A 20136-nucleotide genomic window follows, 5' to 3' on the forward strand; every position below is an offset into this window, starting at 1 on the left:
TTTTTTGCAGAATTTGATGTTACAGTTTTGTAGATAATGCCATGGGTAACTCGTGTGCCAATTTTCGTTGCGATCGACGGCCGAGATCATAAGGGGGGCTGAATCAGCCCCCCCCAGTCTTCTTAGGCGTCAAAATAGCCCGGTCTAATTAAGTTAACCTCTTAATAATATCATCTTTTGACAAAATCACATTTTTTGCATATTTCTCATTTCCTAACATGGAAATTATTTCATGGTTGGAGGAATAAAAAAAACTCTCTTTTACTCAAGACATTTTGGTATTTTCATGAGAGCATGGACGTCAGCGCAGAGGATTATTGTGTTGGGGATGCAACACTAGATCCCCCCAGAACAAAAGATAATCCTCTGTGCTGATGTCTATGCATTTGAGGAAACACTAGATGTGTCCATGCTAGATTTTTTTATTTACTATCCATTTCATTTATCAGATATTCTTGATATAAAAGAATACAATACATGGATTTTATATTGATGTATTCACATTTTATATTTCCCCTCTTAAGATTAAAATGTTCACAATCCAAATGGCCATTTTAAAAGTAAAATCACCAATTGAGGTCGAAATGTGAAGACATCGCTGTTGACCCCATTTATCCCAAAATGTTTTTTTAATGTATATATTATTTTCCTTTTTAAGATATGCATTACGTTTGTGTTTGATTGATATGTGCAGTGATCCAATTTACACAAAATCACTGTATTTCTGAGAAATAAAACAACACAAGCTCTAATACTTTAAAACTCTGCATTCTTATTTGTTTCAAATAATCTTAAAATTTTAGCAATGTGTGTGTGTGAATGTGTGTACGTCTTGGGATTAGGGTGGGGCCAGGTGGGGGGTGGGGCAAGAATGACCTCAAGGTGACATCCCCCCCCACTGTATGACGAGGTATCACATGTCTCTGTACCATTGGTTGTTAGGCTCAATTGCTTTGGCTTCCGCGATGGCAGTAAATTGTCAGAATTTTTTTAACCAATCTCCACAAGACAGTTTATTCCCGTCTAGGTATTATGGAGCAATTCCCCAAGACATCTCGGTCTTGAACCCCCTGTGTTCTTTTCTGTCCCCCCCCCCCCATTTAATTTTGTTCTTCACTATTTGGACCCCCTTTCCACCAGGATCAATAATTCTGATGGAGGCCTCCTCTAGAATACCGGTATATGAAGATAAAATATCAAATAGGGGAAAAAATATACATATGACTTGAACGAAGACATACAGTAATGGACCATATATCCTGGGCATATCAGTCAACTAATAGAAGAATTATTTGTGAATTTTTGAAAATGAGTTTCAAAATTCTGTGTAGAAGCATTTTGAAATTCAGTCAACAAACAAAGAAGAGCTATTTTAAGTGATTTATGAATAAATTTCGCATAAATTAGCATAAATACTTGTAATTTACAGAAAATTTCAAGTCTGTGTAGAAGTTCGGTGAACCTCGTGAAACTACCAAATGGAAGAAAAAATAAGTGGAATGCCTCTGGCGGTCTCACCTGCATCACGCGATTCAATATAGTAGCAGTGCTGACTTTGAAAACTACTATAAAATAATTATTCACAAAAAACACCATTCATATAATGATACAATACTACGTTCATTGACATTGGACCTTGATCATATGACCTAAAACTTGTCACTGATACTGGATTACCTCTATATCCTCATTTTATACACTATATCTATAAACTTTGAAAGTTATGACAGCAATCTAATGATTACCTCTAAAATGGTCAAAGTTCAATGAACTTAAATGACCTTTGACATTGGTCATGTGACCTGAAACTTTGACAGTATCTTCCAAGATAATTGATTACTCTTCTGTCCAAGTTTTATGAGCTAGACCAATAAACTTTCAAAGTTATGATGGTAATTCAACAAATCCCCCAACTTGGCCAAAGTTCATCGACCTTACATGACATTTGACCTTGATCATGTGACCTGAAACTTGCATAGGATGTTCAGCGATACTTGATTACTCTTATGTCCAAGTTTCGAGAATCAGATCCATAAATTTTCAAAGTTATGATGGTAATTTAACAGATACCCCCAATTTCACCAAAGTTCATTGACCCTAAATGACCTTGGTCCTGTGACAGGATGTTCAGTAATCATTGATCAACCATATGGCCAAGTTTCATGAACTAGGATCATATACTTTCTAAGTTATGCTGTCATTTCAAAAACTTAACCTTTGGTTAAGATTTGGTGTTGACGCTGCCGCCGCCATCGGAAAAGCGGCGCCTATAGTCTCACTCTGCTATGCAGGTGAGACAACAATCAAAATCAGTCGACAGATAAAGAAAAAGATTAATTGAAGCATTTTATGTGAATTTTGAAAAATACACAAATTGATTTTGCATAAACTAGCATAAAAATTCTTTAGTTTAATTTTCAAAATTCTGTGAAGAAGTTCGGTGAACCTCGTGTATCGGTCAACAAATAAGAAGCATTTTTTGTGAATTTTAAAAGATGGATGCCACGCCACGGCATAAGCTCATCCGACACTTCGGGCCAGATGAGCTAAAAATGACCAAACTATGATCAAAGTAACTCCAACACTGAACGCACATACATATGACCTGCTAGTTATAACCAACAGCAATTTACCTTTCGATAAAGACTCAAGTTAACATATGGTCAACAGCCATCCCAGCCATGGCGTAATTTCCTTCAGCAAGAAATTTATCCACATTGTGCTGCACTCAACCCAGGCGAGGTGAATGGGTACCTGGCAGGAATTTATTCCTTGAAATGCGTGTGCGCTGTAATCACAGTAATTACGGCAGCCAAGCTACAGCTGGGGTAATAATATCCAAGTCCTTTGGAAGCGCATAGAGACATTATTCATAATTGTGATATGCGCTATACAAGAACTGTTTATTATTATCATTATTATCATTATGGTCACTTTGTCATAATAGTTACTACCACAAAAATCCTTGATTTTGATTGGCAACTGAACTCTGTTCTGACAAATCATACCACAATCTTCATATTTCCATAAACGTTCACATTTATTTATGAAACAAGCCCTAATTCTTAAGAAAATAAACTGCCACTTCAGATCCAGAAATGGGTCATCTGAACGTGATTATGGGATCCAAATATCCATCTTAAAGGTAAATGCTAGTTTTGGTAACGATATCAAAATGAGTTCGTACAGAATCCAATGAAATGACCACCAAAGTGTCTGTTTGTATAAATAAAACGTATGTGCCAAAGGATTCTGGAAGAAATTGTGTAATTGCTGAGAAATCAGCAAATAAGCACAGGATTCGGGTAGAGCGTCGGGCCCGACATTCGAAGCAATAATTATACACTGTCCCACGTGCACTTATCTGTGTTGGGGATCTTCAGTCTGAACATTTTTCAGCGTAGATTTCAAGATTTCACAAAGTTCAGTTTATGTAACAGTACCAGATCTAGATCCTCGATGATATACTGACAATTAAGCCTTGTTTTACAGACTTTCTCATGAAATCAGTGTTTACTGCAACTACTGGAATTTCTCTTTAACTTTGGATGCTATACGGAATAGGGTTCCTACAGAAATTTGAAAACAAAATTCCATGACTAAATTGCTGCTTTCCATGACTTCCTATGACGTCACGGGAGTTGTGTAGAATTTGGGACGTCACAAAAATGGGAAAAATGGAAAGCATGAACACCAATTATCATAGCAGAGTATTAGAGTTGCAAGACATGACAAACTGGAGAGCTGCTACAGCCAAGAGGTAACTGCAATTCCATGACTTTTCACAAACTTTCTAAATTCCGACTTTTCCCCGAGTTTCCATGAACACAAATTTTTCCAGGATTTTTACTGACTGTGGGAACCTTGACTTAAAGAAAAGAGATATGATTGTACACATATGCTGGATTTTCAAAATTGATTACTGCTTCATGCGATCACTGCAATTAAAGATAAATTCCAGTTCTGGTAACGATCTCAAAATGACTTTTTACAGAATCTAATAAAATGACCACCCAAGTGTCTGTTTATATGAATAAAAAAATATGTGCCAACAGATTCTGGAAGAAATTGTGTAATTGCTGAGAAATAAGCAAAATAAGCACGGATTCTGTCACTTCCGTCTGGTTTTTATTCCAGCAATAATAATACACTGTCCCACGGGTGCCTATCTGTGTTGGCGATCTCCTGTGTGATCGTATTTCAGCTTAGATTTTATGATTTCACAAAGTTCAGTTTATGTAACTATACCAGATCTAGATCCACGATGATATAGTCATACTTAACCTTGGTTTTACAGACTTTCTCACAAAATTAGCGTTTTACTGCAACTACTATCATTTAGCTTTAATAAAAAGAATTGTTCTTTACAATCACAGCTAAGCTTTGTGTTCTGTGGTCTTGGTAAATTTTCTCCATTAATTTTTAAAGAATTTTTGAGTTCTAACTAAATTAATAAAGAGTTCCCACAGGTTCAAATCTTCACCATATCTCAAATGAACTTCAGGGGTGGTATTCTGAGTTCATTTTATCTTTAAAATATTTTGTTTTATCTCTTAAAATGAAATTGGTATTCTGAGATGACATTTTATCTCTCAGATAAAATTTAAAATTTCATCTTGCGTAACTATAGATGATACGCAACAGAACAGTGCCTGCGTAGACATACCCATCGCGTATCTGGGTATTTCAACGCGGATGATGTGCTTGCGCCCAACTTACTTTGAAGAAAAAACATTTCACCAATATTTCTAGGTGAATTAGCCCCAAATGTTGACATGAAAATGAAGAAAAATCATATATTTCTTGAGAATAACACCTTAGCGTTATTCCTGTACAATCAGAAAGTATTTCATACGACTTGTCTTGACTAATATTTTCTTTGAAATGATGCGCGAAAAGATGCGATTTGGACTGTGAATAAAGATGAGAGTATTGTCCTTTTTGTTAAAAAGAAATCTCTGTAAAGATGCGCAAGCGTATTTGAAGTCAATAAATTGACGCAATCTCATTCTTTTGCCACACCTCCTAGCGGAATGGATTTTCATTGGTTGAGTGACACAAGAGAGCTATAAAAGCACGTTTCTAGTTGGATATTGATTAAAAAGTAGGTGTGTCTTACAAGGATAAAATGAAGATAAAATTGTTCTCAGAATACCAATTCGGAGAGATTTTAAGGGTATTTTATCTCACTGATTTTAACGGAGATAAAATATTTTATTTCATCTCAGATAAAATGGATCTCAGGATACCACCCCTGGCTTTTTATTGCCCTTTATAACAATGGTAATAATCTTTCTTTTCTTTTTTCTCCTCTTCTCTTCTCCTGTCTGCTTGGACTTTTTCACCCTGCGGGTCTTTAATCTGACACCATTCGAGAATTCGTCGGTTTCATCAATGTTCTCCCTCTTGATGCGAGGGCTGTCCGAGGCAAGAGGCACTGTTAAGTGTTCGTGCAATGCTGGAGAAACAAAGTTAGGGTTTGGCACTTTAGACTTTAGTATAGGAGTCCCAGGAGCAAGCTCTGGATGCCTCTTCAGGAAAAGATTGAACAATTTTTCGTCTGGCTGATTGTTCTTGAAAGGAGTCTCACGGCCATCGTCGTCAATAATCTCCTTTACCACCTGAAACACATTTTACAAACAAAGAGAATATATCAGTAAACTTTTCTACATAGAGGACTTGAGTACTTTATTGTGGTACAGAGATGAATTGGTATTGCTGGAATTTCTCCCGAAATGTTTTGTGAATGACAGCACATATGTTTTTTTCTTACTGTATAATCAACTATCTAAAAAAGAAATAACATTATCGAGGTCTGCTGAACAAAGTGCTCCTGCCAACACAAGGGTTATTGGCAGGAGCAGTGACACATGAAGAACATATGCCTACCACAAGGATTCTTGATTTGGTGGTATGCTATTGAGCTTGCTATTATAAATATCTCTTAAACGTGTGACTGATTCATCTGTAAATTTCAGTTGATTTCCGTCTGACCTAAAGGTTTGCAATTATGAATACAATAGCTGAAAATTGCTTTTTATTTTCATTCCTGTACAAAGTTATTTTGTGTGATATTGCATGTGCAGCTAGACAAAGGCTACAGGTCATCACATTTTTTTGAAAAATCTCACAATTCCCCTTTTACCTCGCAAAATCATTCCCAACGCTTGACCCCTAGGTTTGGCTAGATATGCATTTTTTTTCGTCTGAGATATCATTTAAAACTTGTTACATAAATGCTTATTTGAGACGAGAATTACAATAGGCAACACACAGTACTCTGAATATATATTTTGTGACATAGTGTTGGGGTCTTGATATATTTCTTGATCTGTACACATGTCTTTACAAGGCAACTGTGTGTTTTGTGTCTTATCTGGTCTCTGATGCTGACTTGGTATCAGTCTCTGTGTCAAAGGGATGTCTCATGTCTCAGCAAGTCACTGAAAAAAGAGCCAATTTTGATGAATAAATCTCACTGTACTACAATCTGTTGGGTGTCTTCAGACGTCTCTCTTGAAAGTTTTTCTTTAATTGTATCTCATCTCAGAATTGGCTAATTCTGGACACAAGTGCCATCTTGGGAATCATTGTCTATGTCTCCGTATCTGTCATGTCTGAGACTGCCTTGGACCGAACACCGGCATGACAAGCCTGTACCATCCAAAGCAACATCAAAAAATCCTCCCATCATGCTTCAAACCCTCTTCTAGAGTGATAATGAGGAAAAACTTACGTTATATTAATATGTTGAAGGGAAAACAAGACCTTACCTGAATAATGTCCTTCTCAGATGGACATTGACCGATGCGGGACGTCTGCAGAACCCAATTCGAAAGCAGGGTTTCTTCTGCAGCTGTAAGGAAGGGGGCCCTCCCGGTGTTACACTGAACAGGAGTACGTCCCAAAACCTGCAATAATAATGGAAATACAAGCAAAATCAATCATAGTGGAAGTGGTTTACGGTACACCATGTGGAAACTCCAAGAAATGACTCTTAAAAATAAAGTGGATAGAGGACGTTAAATGGATAGGCATGAGAGTGGAGGTTAGAAAGTAGAGGATCTTTCACAATCAAGTGTCGTCCTTAAAAGGATTGCAAACCAGAGAGTTGAGAAGCTTGAGTAGTTTCTAGAGATGAAAGGCTTTAGTACTTGGATGGATGAAAAAAGATTGGCTTGAGTAGGAGAGAAAAAAAGAGGATGGCATGAGTTCGAGATAAGCCTGGCTTGAGTCAGTGAGTGGATTTATAGAGCAGGAGAGAAGAATCTATCCACTCCTTTCTAGGACTTTCCAGACAGTGTACCGACTACCGAACATGTAAACCAATTCCACAGTGATCTATACCAGCTACAAACCATCAAACAAATTATCATCATTATATGGTAAATACTAATGGCTTTCAACCCAGTACATAAGATCGCATTGATCAATCTATTTGATAAGTTCAGAAAAAAACTAGGAACCAGGAGGATTTGAACCTCTCGTCTGATTGCCAGTAAGCGACTGTTCTACCAGGCCATCACCGGTCCATGGAAGAGTCATGATGAAATAAGAACAAAGCCCTCAATTTCACTGATTTAATCTGACATGCATTTACATGTATTAGTCTGCCATGGACAATGAAATGAAATGTTAAAGGCTTGCTGGGAAGTTTCATTATATTGTAAATACTTATGGCTTTCATTTTTTTTTTCTGACTTGTCAAATAGATCATTCAATGCAATCTTCCTTACTGGGTTGAACACCATAAGATTTACAACATAATGAAGCTTCCCCAACAAGCCTTTAACAATCCAAATCATCATCATCTATATTAGGATTATCATTGTCACTGTAAGACCAAGTATTACAACCCTCAACTTAAAATCCCTTTGAAATGCTTCCTTCGAACTTTGATATAAAACTCACTCTGGTTCCTTACAACCCAAGAGTAGAAACATCTATCCTTGTCATGTTTATGCCTCCCAAGTGAGATGTGTTTCCTATGGTCAATTACCCGAGTAACATGTGATTTGTGTATGGTCTCCATTGGTCATTAATGACATTCCATTCTACTCTATAAAAGCCCTCCCTTTTGCTAAATTGGGGGTCTTTCTCCAGGGTGCCTCTCCACCTTCGGGTGAGGTTCCATACTTCCAGTCTCAACCATCATTATGGTTATCGAGAATTAATATTTCATTCTTCATCACTGAATGTTCCATCATTATCATCTCTTCATAATATTAAACCACCATAAAGGAGAATGAAACCTCTGGAACAAGATAGCTTGTGTGAAAACAGAAAAATCAAAGAAACAGATTATCGAAAGTTTGAGAAAAATCGGACAAATAATGAGAAAGTTCTGAGCATTTGAATATTGAGATCACTAATCCTATGGAGATTCTCAAATTGACAATGCGACAGAGATGTGTGATGTCACTTGTGAACAACTTAATTAGATATTTCACTCAAATTGCCTCTTTTTCACATCAATCAGTAGATCATGTGTTCTTTCTATAGGAGGGCATGTAATACAGATTTTTTAAGAATACATCATGGATAGAGTTTGTATCACCATAAGAAAAAGCAAAAAGAGAAATTTTGAGGGTGTTTTATACTCCATCAAAGTGAAAGTTGTTCACATGTGACATCACACATCCTTGTCGCATTACCAATGGGAGGATATCCATAGCATTAGTGATTGCATTATTCAAATGCTCATAACTTTCTCTTTATTTGTCTGATTTTTCTCAAACTTTCTTTGTTTTCATTCTTTGATTTTTCTGTTTCGACATAAGCCTACTTGTTCCAAAGTTTTCATTCCCCTTTAACAACAAACAACTGGAGTGAATTGTATTTTCTGTTTGACGTGTGATGTCGAAGTGACACTCTATAAACATATCGCAATTGAAGAATCCTATATAATATCCACAATAAATAGTGTTACACTACCTCTATCCTGACTATCATTACCATTACCAGTACGATCACAAGCAATAGCCATGGACAATAATGAATGCAATTTTATTAGATCTCTAGGCCTCTCTTATTTTTGTGTGGCCTTTATGCAAAACAAGTGGAATGCCTCTGGCCGTCTCACCTGCATCACGCGATTCAACGTAGCAGCAGTGCTGACTTTGAAAACTACTATAACTCACACAAGATGCTCAGTGATACTTGGTTACTCTTATTTCCACGTTTTATGAATTAGACCAATACACTTACAGAGATAGGATGGTAATTCAACAAATACCCCCAATGTGGCCAAAATTCATTGATCTCACATGACCTTTGACCTTGATCATGTGACCTGAAACTTGCACAGGATATTCAGTGATACTTGATTACTCTTATGTCCAAGTTTCAAAAGTCAGATCAATAAACTTGCAAAGTTATGATGGTAATTCAACAGATACCCCCATTATGGCCAAAGTTCATTGACCTTTGACCCTGGTCATGTGACCTAAAATACGTGCAGGATGTTCAGTGATACTTGATTACTCTTATGTCCAAGTTTTATGAACTAGACCAACATACTTTCAAAGTTATGATGGTAATTCAACAAATACCCCCAATTCGGCCAAAGTTCATTGACCCTAAATGACCTTTGACCTTGATCATGTGAGCTGAAACTTGCACAGGATGTTTAGTGATACTTGATTACTATTATGTTCAAGTTTCATGAATCAGATCCAAAAACTTTTAAAGTTTTGATTGTAATTCAACAGATACCCCCAAATCGGCCAAAGTTCATTGACCCTAAATGACCTTTGACCTTGGTCATGTGACGTGAAACTCATGCAGGATGTTTGGTGATACTTGATTAACCTTATGTCCAAGTTTAATGAACTAGGTCCATATATTTTCTACATGAAAGTTATGATGACATTTCAAAAACTTAACCTCAGGTTAAGATTTTGAGGTTGATTCCCCCAACATGGTCTAAGTTCATTGACCCTAAATGACCTTTGACCTTGGTCATGTGACATGAAACTCTAATAGGATGTTCAGTACAACTTGATTAACCTTATGGCCAAGTTTCATGAAATAGGACCATATACTTTCTAAGTTATGATGTCATTTCAAAAACTTAACCTCAGGTTAAGATTTGATGTTGACGCCGCCGCCGCCCATACATATAGTCTCACTCTGCTATGCAGGTGAGACAAATAGCAAGTGGGTGATATCATCAGTTCCCTCATTTGCATAATAAACAGAATATGTGCAGTTAAGTAATTACCGGTAAGTGACACTTGAATGACATAACCTTCTAATATTTTACATTCAAATTTTGCAGAAACATTTGACATTGGTGCTTTATTTAATTTTTCTCTAATCAATAGTGTCCACTTTTTTAAGGCTGACTAGGCCTTTAAAGCAGAAACGGACCAGTAGACAAAGAGCGCTACCACAAATCCTGAACTACTCACATCTGGTAAGCAGCATGCTGAGCCATGAAGTCTTGTAATATGGGCCCACTGAATGATAAAACACTAATTAATCACTCAATACATTCATACCACACTAATCACAGTAGCAAAACGAGTGCTTTCCTCTAAAAAACATCCTAATTCCTCCGTACGATTAAAAGTGTAGGCTAATTGATTCTCTGTATTGTTGATGGTTATCTCAAAAAATTTATTCACTATTTATAACACACAGTCAATAAGAGATAACAGCTAGTGTTGGTTATTCACTCCCCTTTTAATACTTAACAATTCCAGGGCCCATCTTACAAAGAGTTACGATTGATCCGATCAAACGTAACTGTATGGAAATCCTATGATAAACTTGCACAATGTCCTCTGTATGCAAAGAAAAGCACAGTGAATTTTCAAGAAATAAAACAATGAATGCATAAATGTACATCATAGCTAGAAAATATTTTTAACAAACATGCATAATAGATGTTGACGTTGCTGGCCGTCCATAATTGCAACTAATCGGATCAATCGTAATTCTTTGTAAGACGGGGCCCAGGTTACCTTGTCATGAAGTGTGCTTCTGGGAACGTTAAATTTTTTCGCAGCCGCCCTTAAAGTCATCTCTTTCTCCTTGACCGTTCTGATAGCTAACTCCATATCTTCCTGTGAATAGCGTACACGGCGCGTCTTGACCCTTATCTCATCAACTGCTATTGGGTTTTCTTCTTTATCACTTCGGTTTATGGGTGATGGTGACGGCATGTCCTTGTCGGACATCTCCAGAGCCCAATTTGAAAGCTGGGCTTCTTCTGCAGCTGTAAGGAAGGAGGCCCTCCCGGTGCTACACATAACAGCAGTACGTCCAAAAACCTGGAATAATAATGGCAATAAAAGTAAAATATCAATTGTAGTACAATAGGAATTGGTATTAAAATCATATGAATTGTTCTTTAGTTGCAAAATGTGATTCAGTCTTGCATTAATACCTTTCAAGATTCTTTATAAAAATACAAATTACAATTATCATTGTTACCTTTAGCATGACTGTCAGTATCTTCATTACCATTATGATCCAAAGCAATAGCCATGGATAATGCTGATTGCCCAATTTGCATACCGATGAGGTTGTTTTGTGAATCAAGTGAAACTGTAATTGTCATACATTCTTATACCTTACATCCACAGTTGATGAATTTTCAATGTCGTGCTTGTTTTATTCTTCTCTCTTTAATCATTTCCATATTTTGATGAGGTTGAATTGGCCTTTAATACTTCATAATTCCTGGTTACCTTGTTATGAAGTGTGGTTCTGGGAATATCAAATTCCTTCGCAGCCGCACCTAAAGTCACCTCTCCCTTCTTGACCAATCTGACAGCTTCCTCAACATCTTCCTGTGTATAGCCTACACTGCGCTTTTTGACCCGTTGTGGTTTCTCATCACCTTCTTCTTTAACGTATTGGTTGGTCGATGGTGACGGTGTGTCCTTGTTGGTGTCCTTCTTCATATCTTTCTTGAAATAACGTCCAAAAACCTAGATTGCAATATTGTAAAATTTTATGAAATAATTGATCATATGCGTATCATAGAGATACAAGTCATGCAGTGTGTCTACACACATAATCAAATGCCTCTGCAGGGTGATGTTTCATAAAATTGATCGCAAAAAGATTATGCATGACCCTAAAAATTACTGAAACATGTTCTAAGATGCCACGTCAGCTACATATAGGGATATGCAAAATGAGCCTAGTTAGCAAGATGTGTTGTTTATTCCACAAAAAAAAAAGAAAATATGATAAAATGGTTGCACTGTGCCCTGATTTACAGGAAAATTATCCTGTAAATCAGGTACTTTTGGTAATTTGGTAAGATATTTTCATAAAAAATAATGTGGTTGTAGGTAGACTATATTGGAAATGTATGCAATCAAAGTGACTTAGCATAGGAATCTAGATTGGAATATAATTTCCCCACGTACTAGATTGAAAAAAAAAATATCGGCAAGTGTGCATCCAGATAACAGAAAGATCTGCATAAGAGAGATCGGACTGTGGTCTGTTTAAAATCACTGATCAATATTTCCAGATTTTATCAGGTTTAAGCTAGTTTACCTTGTCACGAAGGGTTCTCTCAGGGATATTATATTTCCTTGCAGCAGCTGCCAAAGGCATCTTTTTCTTCTTCACCTTTTTGACAGCCTTCTTCAGGTCCTCCTGGGAGTATGTTCTGCAACGCTTAGGGGGCAATTGGGATGTCTCCATGCTGAGCAGGTACTGAAATAGATTAGAAATTAAACTGTAAAATAATACAATTTCAAAACTTAAAGTTAAACACAAATCAATGAAACAGATAAGAGCATGTGTTTCAACTTGGTATCATAAGTGGTATTGTTAGGCTTTTCAGAATTTTAATTCGTTTAAAACTATTTCTAAAACAAGGCAAAAGCAATTTTGTGTCTCGCCCACGTATGAAAATAACCAGAAATATTGTGATTCGCGAGGGCATGCAACAGAATTGTATCAAAACTTCATTGTAATATGACTGGGATGGAATAACACTTGCTTTAAGAGCCTTGCACATAAACTTTAATGTTGACCTAAAAATGACCTTTGACTTTATCGTGTGACCTCCGACTGCAGCATATCACGCAGATCCCCTAAGTCCATCTACCAACCAAGTTTGGTTGAAAAGTGACCTACAGTTGCGGAGTTAGGTGTCATAAGAGAGTCTTGCATGTAAACTTTAACGTTGACCTGAAAATGACCTTTGACCTTACCATGTGACCTCCAACTGCAGCATAACATGCAGGTCCCCCAAGTCCATCTACCATCCAAGTTTGGTTGAAAAGCACCTTATGGTTGTGGATTTATGTGTCATTAGATTTGTGACGAACGGACGACGGACGGACGACATTTGGATCCCTAAGTCTTGCCTTCACCTCTGGTTGGTGAGACAAAAATAATGTTTACAAAAGATGTCAAATGTCATTTTTATTACACAAGAATGTTTGGATCATGCGCCCACAAGGTGCATACATGTATCGGACACAGGGAATACATGAACATTCCAAAATATGATGGGCAAAAAAGGAATAGTTGTTCTCTAAAAAATAAGTTTTGGTTCAGGACCAACACTGAACACCGTACTTGAAATCGCCCAATGCCATTTATGGCAATACTGTAGGTCAGGTTATTTCAGGGGAAAAATAACACAGAGGCTAGGGGCGATTTAGTCCATGAAATGCTCAACAGCCCTGGAAAAAAAAATCTCCAAACATCACAATGTTATTAAGCTTACAGATGTTGATCTTTTCATCCTTTGTCGTCTTTCCATTCAATTTTTCTGCCTGTATTTCCTTTCCCGTCTTCATATCACACATGATGAACCCAGGGTGACCAGACGTCCCGTATTTCTCGGGATTTTCCCGTATTTTGCTCCTTTGTCCCGCAGCCCGACAAACCCTTTCCCGGGATGCCTATTTGTCCAGTATTTCAGAATATTGAACAAAATGGAGTTAATACATTTAAAAGTGACGAATTTTCATCAAATAACCAACAGATGACCAAGCAGAGACAATAAAATCAACAACTGTAATCATTAAACTGTTGCAAGGAAATATAATATCTCTCAGGGATATTATATTTCCTTGCAGCAGCTGCTAAAGGCATCTTTTTCTTCTTCACCTTTTTGACAGCCTTCTTCAGGTCCTCCTGGGAGTATGTTCTGCAATGCTTAGGGGGCGATTGGGATGTCTCCATGCTGAGCAAGTACTGAAATAGATTAGAAATTAAACTGTAAAATTATAAAATTTTTAAACTTAAAGTTAAACACAATAATGAAACAAATTAGACCATGTTTTTCAACTCGGTATCGTAATAAGTGGTTTTGTTAGGCTTTTCAGAAGTTTAATTCCTTTAAAACTATTTCTAAAAAATTAATATTCATAAAAGATGTCAAATGGCATTTTTATCACACAAGAATGTTTGGATCATGCGTCCACAAGGTGCATACATGTATTGGACACAGGGAACAGTCAGACCGCAGGTCCCTATGCTAATGAGCAAAAAGGCCAGATTCATCCAAATCATCTCGTGGCTGAATCTTCCTCCTTGCAAAATCTCGTGATTCGTGAGATTTTCTTTCTCTAAGAATTTACCTGTTTTAACCTCAAGTTAAATGAAATATTATTGCACCATCAGATAGAGTAAAAGTTGCTCTTTCATATTGGTCATTTATTTAGTATACAATATTTTGTTAAATAAGTAAATTTCTGGCCTGAAAGTGTGCCTTAAAACTGAATTTTCTTCCTCTGTTTTCTTTTGCAAATTGTGCAAAACTTATTTTGAGCTTCAATGATATCTATATCACCATAAAGCTGAACTTCTGTACTTTCTCACAATGCGACTCTTGATATGCGGCACCTTTTAATCGGGTCAAGATCACACTTTTCCCACCAAGGTACAAGACGAGATTTCTGAAATTTTGTACTTGCATGAAATCCAGAGTCCTGATTGGCTGGATAAGGTTCACAGAACAACAGGCGCGGGGTATTTGAGGAGATTACCACATGGGAAGTGTGACCTTCCCACGAACCCAGGCACTGGAACCGTTGGAATTTTCCACTGGGTGGTCTCTTTGACCAATCAGAGTGCAGTATTCTTGTTTTCAAACTGCTTTATGTACTTGGCAAATGAAAAGTGTGATCTTGACCCGATTAAACCAATTCTTATTTTGAAACAGTCTATATCAATTCAAAGCATACATATTCAGCTTTATCATGATATAAAAATCATTTGGGCTCAAACATAAATAAAGTGTGAAAATGGCAGCTTTTGTCAGGTGAAAATATTTATTTTGTAGCACATTTTAGATCAAAATTTTAACCTATATTACAAAATCTTTGAATAAATCCAGACACATGACCTGAAAGAATGATTCTTCTTCTTTACAATGGTACCAAATTCATGAAATATGATGCACAATTAGAGCAGCAATGACCGAATGAAAAGAGGTGTTTTGGTCCGCATCAAGCTCATTAAATATGCAAAACAACTCAAGTCATGAATATCACTTGGATGAGAGAAGCCACTTTCTTGGGATCTGCAGTCTGACTGGAATACATGAGCATTCCAAAATATGATGGGCAAAAAAGGAACAGTTGTTCTTAAAGAACAAGTATTGGTTCAGGGGTCCCGATCGTCAAATCTCATATTCAGAGTTACATGTAAGTCGTACATTGTACTTAACCCTACCTACCTCTACCTAATTCACAATGTCATTTATGGAAATACTGTAGGTCAAGTAATTTCAGAGAAAAAATAACACACGCGTCTGTAACGTTGGCGAAGAACAATAGGAAACAAGATGGCGGCGTAAACATCAGGCAAGTCTCTTCCGTCTTGTCATGATATTTTTCTTATTTTTTGATGAAGTCTTGTTTAAAAATAAAATCGATGGCGCAGAAATGTCGGAAAGGAAGGTGTAGGGTTGCAAAGGGATGGAAACTTTCCGGAAATTTGGAAAATTTCCATGGAAAGTTTCGGGAATTTTCAGCTGCCGGGAATTTTGGGAATTTGCATTTTTTCACCAAAAGTGATAAATTCTGGTTTTAAATACAAAATCATGAATTGATATCCTCAAATATTATACTTTCCATTTGTATGTCAATTATTCTTCATTCTTTAAATTGCCCAAGTATTCATCAAACTGTACATGCAATACCTTATATAGTACATGTACCGGTACATGTATTTATGTAACATGATGGAGCATTATGTACAAAATGAAGCTTATCAATTCAACATTAAAAAATAAAACTTTGCATTACCTATTTTTCATTTTTCTTTAAATGTCAAGGGTTCTTTTTATATGAGAACCTGCCATTTTATAATAACATTGTCCCCTACATGTAGTCTACACACACAGACCCTTATTGAAACTTTGATCCACAAGTGGGTCTTCACACAAGACTAGCACGAAATACAACTTTCTGTTCAACAAAAGGACCTTCTGTACACAAGTCATTGGCAGAAACCTTAGGCTGCATATTCAGACCACTTTCCTCAAGTGCAGGGTTTGCTCGTCTGCTGTGCAAAGCCTTCACATTAGTTAAGGGTCTGAATGTGCAGCCTACTCATGCCTTGTGTACTGAAGGCCCTCTCGCTCAGGAAACAGCAAGATTTTATGTGCTAGTCTTTGGGTAGAGACCCACTTGTTGATCAAAGTTTCAATCAGGGTCTGTGCATTCAGGCTAGGTTGCACAGCAGACTAATCCCACCAGCAGCTATGGCAATGGCTTGAGTCTTTAAATGGGAAAAGTCAGGTCCAGGAACGACAAATTTCAAATTACCCAGAATTTATTTCTGAGATGCCCCAATCCGTGCACCCCTGAAAAAAAAGAAGGGGGGGGGGGGGTTGTCATATCAGTTTCATTTAATTTGATCTAGTATTTTGAAAATAATGAACAAAATGTTTATTTCTAAAGAGGGCTATTTGAACCAGAAATCTGTATTATACTCATCAAATTAACGCTGCAAACAGCACCAAATTCTCACTTCAGTTATGAGAAATAAAGTAATGATAATGAAATTATAATAATAATGCTAATTCTAACAATGTTATTGAATCTTAACATCTTCAAAAAGTTTAGACATCGTTCTACAGTCAGTCGGCAAGCCCCTGTGTTAATGAGCAAATGGGCCAGATTTATCCAAGTCCTCTCGTGGCTGAATTCATGTCCCTGCAAAATCTCGTGAATTGTGAGACTTTCTTTCTCAAATAATTTAACCACTTTCTCCTGGAGTAAAATTGATTATTTTTGTACCATTGGGAAGAGTAAATGTTACTCTTTCATATTGGTTATTTCTTTTGAATAAAATATTTTGATAAATAAGTGATTTTTTTACGAGAAAAGATGCATCAAACAGAAATTTCTTCCTCTGTTTTCACTTGCAAATTGTGCAACATTTTGTGTTTTCGGTACCAACATTATTTATATCATCAGAAAGCTCAAACTCTATACTTTCTTACAATGTCACTCTTGATATGTGGCATCTTTTAGATGGGTCAGCAGCCAGCTTTTTCCATCAAGATGCAAGACGAGATTTCTAAAATTTCTGAGTAACATAAAATCCAGAGTTCTGATTGGCTGAATAATGTTTTCACAACAACAGGCGCGGGTTATTTGAAGGGATTACCACATGGTGAGTGTGACCTTGCAGAGGCCCAGTGTGGGGAACACTGGAATTTGCCTGGGTGTGTGGTCTCTGTGACCAATCAGAGTGCAGTATCCTTGTTTTTGAGCTGCTAAATGTACTTGGCCTATGAAAAGCTGGCTGCTGACCCATCTAAGATACATCTTCTTATAAAAATTATATCATATTAAAGCGTAGATCTTCAGCTTTATTATGATCTGAAAATCATTTGTACTCAAACAGAAATCAAGTGTGAAAACAACAACATTTGTTGCATGAAAAAATCATTTTGTTTCATGTTTTATATCAAAAGTTTTCCCTATACTACAACATTTTTTAAAGAATTCCAAACACATGACCTGAAAGAATGATTCTTCTTCTTTACAAAGATACCAAAAACATGAAATTTGGTTAATATTTAGAGCAGCAATGGCAGAATAAAAAGAGGTGTTTTGGTTCGCACCAAGCTCATTAACTATGCAAAAACCCTACAGTCATGAATATCACTTGGATAAAAGAAGCTACTTTTTCAGGGCTTGCCGACTGACTGTCTATGAACAATGTATATCCCTTGTGTAAAGCATTTGCAGTGTATGGCAGTGAGTCCAAACTTCGCGCGTGTCCAAACTTCGCGGACGGTCATTATCTCCAAAACTAGCCAATATCCTTAAAATCTGACATCATCAATGTGAAAAGCGACCTAAAATTACCCTTCGCTGAAAGTTTCTTTAGGATTAGTCCAGTATTCATGAAAATATTGGCAAAAGATCGGCAAATTTGTCACCGTTAGCGCCTGTTTTGAAGAAAGCAACAAGCATCACGATATCACCATTTTGCAAGCAGTAATCATAAAAAAATGTGAGTTAAATGTGGTACTAACCGATTCAATAGCATTTTGCCATCAATCTGATATAAATATTTCACTTTTTGAGCCTGAGTCTTTGTTTAAATCTCCACAAAAGCTTTGGTGCGCGAAGTTAGGTCACACTTTTTCTGAACGGTTTTCCAGTACAGCCCGCATTCGCCGATCGGAATAGAATTTTGAGATCGCGATACCGGCGAAACCCCGTGACCTACTTTACATTTTCGTCCATGATTTTATAGTTTACGATCTTGCCGTCAGTGTGGTAACTATTTCTTGAATTGGTTTTGTATAAATTATGAATAATTTGTGGACAAAATTAAGCCTGATTATGCCTTGTCTGACTGTCTTAGCATATTTGGCTTGAAACTTGCTTACAAAGCATAATCAGGCATCATCTGCCAGGGTAATCCGTTCAATTCCTGTACAATGATATAAAAAAAAAATTGCTACTTTTTGAAAATTCCCAACATTTCTGGAAAATTCCCCAAAATTGCCGAAAATTCCCGTTTATTCCCATGGAGTTTCCACCACAAAAATTCCCAGGAATTTTGCAACCCTAGGAAGGTGCATCCCATGTACATGATTTAGGGCTATATCTTTTAGATTTTTACTCTCTAGAACTAGAAGCCTCCTGGCTAGGCCCACCACGATTTAGGTTAACTTTACTTGTTTAACAAAAAACTTGTTCTTAACTTAAGTCTTAAATCTCTGTTAGCTCCATGGTCTGTGAAACAATTGACTAACATGCATGTGTATGGGGGGACCTAAGTTACAATCAATGTTGTGAAACTGAAAGTGCCGTACTTTCCAGACAAATGCAACCGTACAGAGACTACAAAAACAAGTCACAGTGTCAGATGTTGGCGAGTTAACTCCTAGTCCTAACGTCAACGGCCTGCTCTTCCCCGCGCCTAACGTCGGGTTATCGCTACTACTACGCTAGCGCTCGGCTAGGCTCGGGCCTCGAGTCACGGCCGCTTAGTTGGAGAATAACTACAGTGTAGACTGTAGTCCCACTCGCAAGAATATCTGTCAGTGATTTTCAAGATTTAACAAAAATAGCATGACCACACATTTACCTTTCAAGTTTCGATTGTTTTCGACGCAATTCTTCTAAAAGAGACGGAGTGGAAAATTTCGAACAAAACGAACTAATGCTTCTTTCTTTTCGTCTTCGTATGCTTGCTTGCCTTTCTCTTTCAGCTTTTTAGACCTGGGGCCCGTTTCATACAACTTTTGACTTGCAACTGTAACATACGAAGCCCCAAATCGGACATTTCTGACAATGAAAAAAAAAATATATATCACGTACGTACGTAGTATTATTACGTACGTACGTACGTGATAATTATCACGTACGTATAATTATTACGTACGTACGTGATAATATCACGTACGTACGTACGTGAGTGATAATTGGGACCTTTCGCAATCATCACGGACGCTAGTATTAGGGTCCCCTAACACAAAAGTTAACGCTTAATCATACACTTGATTTTTAAGATTGATTGTGCATTACAGTCAATAGAATCAAACGTAGAAAACTGCTCTACGATCAATGCTAAGCTTTGTGTAACAGGGGGTTACAGGCCCTACAAATCTGCTTTTCGTGTGCAAAATCCCTTTCCGCGACACCCGTGCATGTATATTACTACTGATGGCTGGAGATA

The 20136-nt window shown here is 37.1% G+C and overlaps 1 protein-coding gene across 1 annotated transcript; it reads right to left on the reverse strand.

The window, feature by feature from the left end:
- Nucleotides 1–5167: 5167 nt before the first annotated feature.
- On the reverse strand, nt 5168–19395 carry LOC121424124. Its single transcript, XM_041619723.1, has 7 exons — nt 19271–19395; nt 14092–14178; nt 12520–12681; nt 11697–11939; nt 10968–11276; nt 6774–6911; nt 5168–5621 (listed from the first exon to the last, which is right to left on the reverse strand). The coding sequence occupies exons 2-7, from the start codon at nt 14164–14166 to the stop codon at nt 5241–5243; spliced, it is 1308 nt and encodes a 435-aa protein (XP_041475657.1). The 5' UTR covers nt 14167–14178; nt 19271–19395; the 3' UTR covers nt 5168–5240.
- Between the last annotated feature and the right edge of the window lie 741 nt (nt 19396–20136).

Source organism: Lytechinus variegatus, chromosome 11, assembly GCF_018143015.1.
Source record: "Lytechinus variegatus isolate NC3 chromosome 11, Lvar_3.0, whole genome shotgun sequence".
Taxonomy (NCBI): domain Eukaryota; kingdom Metazoa; phylum Echinodermata; class Echinoidea; order Temnopleuroida; family Toxopneustidae; genus Lytechinus; species Lytechinus variegatus.